Source organism: Tenrec ecaudatus, chromosome 9 (assembly GCF_050624435.1).
Source record: "Tenrec ecaudatus isolate mTenEca1 chromosome 9, mTenEca1.hap1, whole genome shotgun sequence".
Taxonomy (NCBI): domain Eukaryota; kingdom Metazoa; phylum Chordata; class Mammalia; order Afrosoricida; family Tenrecidae; genus Tenrec; species Tenrec ecaudatus.
The window spans coordinates 118,582,782-118,588,781 of record NC_134538.1 but is presented as its reverse complement, the minus strand read 5'-3'; the positions used below and the strand labels follow the sequence as shown (position 1 = coordinate 118,588,781).

Sequence of the window (6,000 nt, the reverse complement as noted above, 5' to 3'; positions counted from 1 at the left end):
GTAGTTAAAAATATCATGCACTGATATAATATTATGACTTTATGTCATTTTCTGCCAGTGTCCAGAATAAACACTACTGTGGAATGTATGAAAAGCATATTTTTCAATGGTATGGACGTTTTCAAACATAGAAACTATTTCAGTTCATTAATGATATTATTAAGTATGTGGGGCACATATTAGCATTTGAAAGGCTTTGATTATTATCATGCAGCATATTTTTAATAATTTACCTAAAATAAGTCATTTCTGTCTTTTGCAGTCTATATCAAGTAGCCCACATTATCATCAAGTGCAATTTTATTTCAGACTAATCTAAAATAAAATGTAGGAAATTGACATTTCATTGAGGACTCTTGTTAAGCCCTGATAGCTCTTTGTGTCCATACAAGCTGGATCAATAGGGGTGGCGTGAGAGATGGGGATTTTCCCCTATAGGGTTGGTTGGTCCATTTACCTTCCTGCATATGACTGCTATGGCCGAGGTATAGGCGTCCTCAACTTCTGCAAAACTCAACCATTGGAAAAATAATGAAATTCTATAGGATTCCCATCCCTTAGTAAATACTAAAATAAGGCTAATTTTGAATGTTCCTCTTTCTTCAACTAGAATAGTACAGGAACAGATACGATGGAAATCCTCAACTTGAAAGGGGGAAATTCAGCTTTAAAGAATTTTTAAAGGAAAAACTTTGCCGATAAATAGTTACACTTCTTTTGCATGCATAATTGCTCATGAACAAATGCTTACAATTAAACATTTCCCAAACAGTTAAGCTAAGTAGAGAAGTGACTGATAAATAAGACACCCCATGATTCATTGTTGAATAGTCTCTATGGTACAAGTATGATCACAATATCAGTAAAATTATTCTAAAAATACAGTTAATGGAAACAATACACAAATTATTGACCTTTCAATCCTTCTGTGATTAAGAATAGAATGCAATCTAGAAGTTTCCTTCCAAACAAATGTAATGTGATTGATGCACCAGAGCCAGAACTCCAGAGATCCAAAACATGTAAGCTTATATACTCAAAATAGTCAGATACTCCCTACCTTGAAGTTCAACAATGTTTTAAATGTATTCAGGTACAGATGATACTACATTAAAGACTTTATACATTTTTTTGCTTTATAATCCTAAGTATACATCTACGTCTGTTAATAGTTACTCAAACCACACACATCACACGGAACCTTTCATGGTTTGTAACTTGGAAAGCACATACAAGCATGAATGGAAAAGAGCGAAACAATTAGAAAAGCCCACAATCCTTCAGATTTTCTTTGATTATTATATCTGTAACGGCATCAAACACAAACTTGACATTTTGGGTATCCGTTGCGCAGGTCATGTGGGAATAAATTTCTTTATCTTCTTTTTTTAAATTCAGGTCTAGAAATTGGTTCTTGATGTAGTTCCCTGCATCTTCAAATGTATTTGGCCCTTGTTAAATAAAATTTTAAAAATTAAGGAATTAGAAATTATTTGTATTTTACAAAGAACAAAATCATAAATATTACCAGTCATAAATTTTAAGGATTTTCACTCCTTTATTCGATATGGTGCTGTTCACAGCCATGACCAGCTACCAGAAGTGGTGCCTACATTGTGCTGAAAACTATCATGAACCTAAGAGGTGACACCTTCCTCAAGAACCTGATGATACAGTTGATATACTAACAAGTATGTCCACTATTGATGAGTAATATAAGTCTAATATATGTCAGATGCTCTCTATGTGATTATCTGGATACTCGTGCTTTAATGTGTACTGGAAAAGGAAGATAATTAATATTAATGGATAGGCTTAAAACATATTGCTATGCAGTTTATTCTAATTTATAGGGACCCTATAGGACAGAAGGTATATTAAAATGATGTGTTGTGTTGCTAATTTCAAGGTCAGCCGTTCAAAATCCCTAGTCACTCCATAGGAGTTAGTTAGGCTTTCTACTCCTGTAAGCAGTTACAATAAGGGGAAGCTTTACTTTGTTCTATTGGGTCATCATGAGGCAGAATTGACTTGATGGCAGTTCTCTGCCTTATAGTATTCTCAAAGCTGTAACCCCTATGGGGATTGACTTCCACGTGCCTCTCTTTCTCACAGAGCACCTGGTTTGCAGCCAAGCATTTCGCTGCTCCACCACCAGGGCTCCTGGTGCACATTAGCTGGTGATAGCTAAGGGAAATCTTGACGGAGAGCTGGAAGACGGGGAGATACACACGATACAAGCGAGAATTAAAATGTTGCAATGCCTGTACCAATAGATTGAGGATAGATTTGGGGAGGGAATGTGAGCTCTGGCGAAACTGGCTGGAAGGAAATGACAGATTTTTCCAGGACATTTTGGGAAAATCAAGTAAAACAGGTGGAGTCAACCTGTTATGGATCATGTGGTCAATGGATCTGATGTGAGATATGGAATATTGTTGAAAGTTGTTCCTGGTTGAAATTTTTGCGAGCAGTAAAATGACAAAGGCTGTGCCTGAGAAAGTTTCATCTTGCGGTAGGACATGAGAGTGTCAGTTTGGAGAAAAAAACAAAAATGAAGCATGTGAGCAAACAAACACAAGACAAATTAAAATGTGCAATGATTGTGTTCATTAGATAATATGTTCCGTGAAAGCTTAGCACAGCCTGGCGCTGTAGAGTGCGGGATTCCCAAGGATAAATGACCCCCTGCCCTACATCTTGCAACAACTAGAAGTATAATTATCTGAGAGCATTTTAAATAGTTGATCACCCTAAAATATTAGTCTATCTTTAATGTGCAATATTCAACTCAATTCATGTTTATATTTAACTACCTGTTAAATAAGTGTATGGATCTATGACATAATTATAAAAAAATATATAGAAGCACAAATAACATTAATTACATAAATATCTATTTTGACAGAACGGTATGTCCCTAATAACATCTGTGCTACCTCATGTACCTGAGTGGTAAAATTGGGTTTGAATTTGCATTTAAATAATCATATTTTATGTTACACGATTTCATTAACATAATTTTATTAATTGGATTTGCATTTAAATCATAATGTAAATCAAACATATATGTATCATAAAAATATTTTAAGTAAAAAGTTGTCCCTGAATTTAAAAGATAAATCCTTCTATATAACCTTGCCACTTATAGTCACTGGCTAACAAGGTCAGCACCAGAAACCTGAGGTCTAGGGGAGCGAGAAAATGAGGAGAGGCCATGATTCTCAAGGTGTCTCTCTGACTCCTCTTTGGAAAGATAACTCAGCCTTTGAAGAGCAGTAAGTTCTACACTAGTAAATCCACTTAAATGCCAACTATGAATTTGAATTTGTATTTCTATTTTAAAGTTTAAGGTAACTGGATTTTCTGCTTCATTTGATATGTAGAATCACAACTCTGATCTATCTAATTGCTTCCTTGTTTATTCTTTAGGGCTTGACTTAATTGGAAATTGCCCGGAGAGCATGCCTCCTTATTGTAAACATCTTTGACTCTGAGTCATACAAATGACTCAAAAATGACCACGAGTCTTTCTTCCTAATAGTACATGGCAAGATACAGATAAGAAAATATATGCTTATAAAACAAGGTCTTGTGAGGGAGTGTAACAGATGGCATCTTACCTGTGTACTCAGGAAAGCAGATACTCAGATGCACCTTGGTCACTTTTTCTTGAAACAGATCTTTTTTATTGAGGAACAGGACGATGGAGGTGGTGGCAAAATACTTGTGATTACATATACTGTTGAAAAGGTGAAGGCTTTCGTGCATTCTGTTCTGTTAGGTATCCAGATACGCCGGGTTATTATTTATTAAATATTACTGTGAGGCATCGTAAAGCATGGAGTTGGGGAAAATGGCACACGAGTTGAGATTTTCCTTTGAGACTTACCACTTCTTCATCTTCCATGAGGACCATGTCGTAGGCGCTGAGTGCAGCACAGAAGATAATGCAGGTGACCCCTTCAAAGCAGTGGATCCATTTCTTTCTCTCCGATCGCTGTCCACCGACATCAAACATCCTTCAACAGGAAACAATGCCAGAATGAGGGATCTTGCCAGTACCCTTCAATGGTACATTGCAATTAAACTGTAGAGTTATCCATAGATGCCCTTCTATCTTAAAGAGAGCTCATTTGATTTTTACTGAGTATAACATAAACGTTGTTTGGTTGATTTTTTTAGCTGAGGCACTTCTGAAAAAGAATCTCTCTCTCTCTCTCTCTCTCTCTCTCTCTCTCTCTCTCTCTCTCACTCCTTTTCTTTTCCAGAAGACGCTAAAATTTCCCACCTATGCCTAACTCACAGTGACCATCTAGAACTGGCCGAGTGCCAAGCGTGCATCCCTCCCTCCACCTCACCCTTGGGGAGCAGCTAGCAGATGGTTTCAAACTGCTGACCATTTGGGCAGATTAGGGTTTAACCACTTGCTCAACAGGAATACTTCATGCAAACTAGAGTGAAATAATTCACACAGGGACTCTAAACAACTAATTTATTCAAATACGTTTAGAATTTCAGTAAGAAATGTATTAACCTTCAAAGAGTTTGCAATTAGTTTACACATACTTGAGTTAGGAAAACATAGAAGAAAACTGGAAATCCTATAGTTTTGATGCGGTAACTCTTACATGTCATCTTTCTTAGGCTTTTCAATAATTGTTCATTTAAACAACTGTCAACTTGCTACATTAAAGAGCTTTCTCCATCTCTACCCCCAGCCAGTCCTGGGACTTTGGGACTTGGCTCAAAGGGAGTCCCTCTGGGACATGGTGTACAGTGAATGGTATGACCCTTTGCTGGACATGCCTACACAGTAGAGTTTGCTGGGCCCCTCGAGGGCTTCCCGAATGGGCTCCAATAAATTTCTTCCATTTTGCTTAAAAAAAAAAAAAAGAGCTTTCTGTCTGGTAGAAAGAAAAAACACCGAAGCTATTTGGATAATATGTACTAAATATTCTATTATACAACATTTCAGTGACAGCAACCTTTGCACTGAAACTATGATCAAAGAATGCTCTCTAGGGGAATCAGGTCTCCCTGAAGAGGTAAAGTATATATGTAATTGACTACACAATAGTATGTTGAAAGAGCTAATGACGTACAAGAAACGGAAGGGATGTCCTTTTTAGACTTTACCAAGGTTTGGGATAATGGTCACATGACCTTCACAAATCCTGAGGCCTGACTGTGTCGAGGCATTTCCCTTTTTCTCCATAGCTCCCTTATTCTAGGTATCCCTGCATGTAAAACCTTCTGAACAGGCCTATGGAAGCCCGGGGTCCCTTTTGTCCCATGGTTCCATTTCCTATGTGAGCTGTCGAAGCTGAGGGGAGATGGTCTTTGTGTGAGATGAAGCCTAGCCTTTCTTCTTTGCCCTAATCAATGTGTAATAAAGCTTGCGATCTCACTACTAGGCAATGTGTATTATTGTTAAGAACTCATAGGCCTCAAGGAGCTGCTATTGTCACTGTTGGATCACTGCCAGGACAGCATATGAAAGCCCGAGGAGACACAGAGGCAGACCGGATTTTGTCTGAGGGAATTTGAAAGTGATTTGGAAGAGGTATCTGAAAACCTGACCCACCGTTTGTTTTCTGTATTTCGGCAAGAAGCACCGTGATTTACGCAGCAATTCAAGAAAGAAACTAGGATAGATGCCTAATACGTCACTTTCCCTTAGTCTCCTTTCTACCCCCCTTCCCTCCCCATATGTCCTTTGTTTAAACCACCAACATTTCGCACCAAAGTGCCTGCAGAAACGTCCTAACTGGTTATGCTGTTTCTATTCTTACAGCCCCCACATGCCCTGGACATTCTGTTTGACTATCCGTCTCACTCCCCACTTGCAGCTTCCCAATGGCTAATCTCCCTTCAAATGAAACACACAGTTGCTGTGATGACCTGCAAGGTGACAGCTGTCCTAGGTCATGCTTACCTGTCAAAGATTATTTCCTATTACTCATTGTATTTCCTTCCGTACAATCACAGCGTTGCTCC

The 6,000-nt window shown here is 38.1% G+C and overlaps 1 protein-coding gene across 1 annotated transcript in view; it reads right to left on the bottom strand.

Annotated features, from left to right (window-relative positions):
- Nucleotides 1–1,260: 1,260 nt before the first annotated feature.
- The window catches only part of GNAT3 (G protein subunit alpha transducin 3), a 55,278-nt gene continuing 50,538 nt past the window's right edge, over nucleotides 1,261–6,000 (bottom strand). The window contains exons 6-8 of the mRNA XM_075557650.1: nucleotides 3,893–4,022; nucleotides 3,624–3,777; nucleotides 1,261–1,451 (exon numbers count right to left, since the gene is read on the bottom strand). Coding sequence (XP_075413765.1) covers nucleotides 1,261–1,451; nucleotides 3,624–3,777; nucleotides 3,893–4,022 — 475 coding nt within the window. The remainder of the gene's footprint in view (nucleotides 1,452–3,623; nucleotides 3,778–3,892; nucleotides 4,023–6,000) is intronic.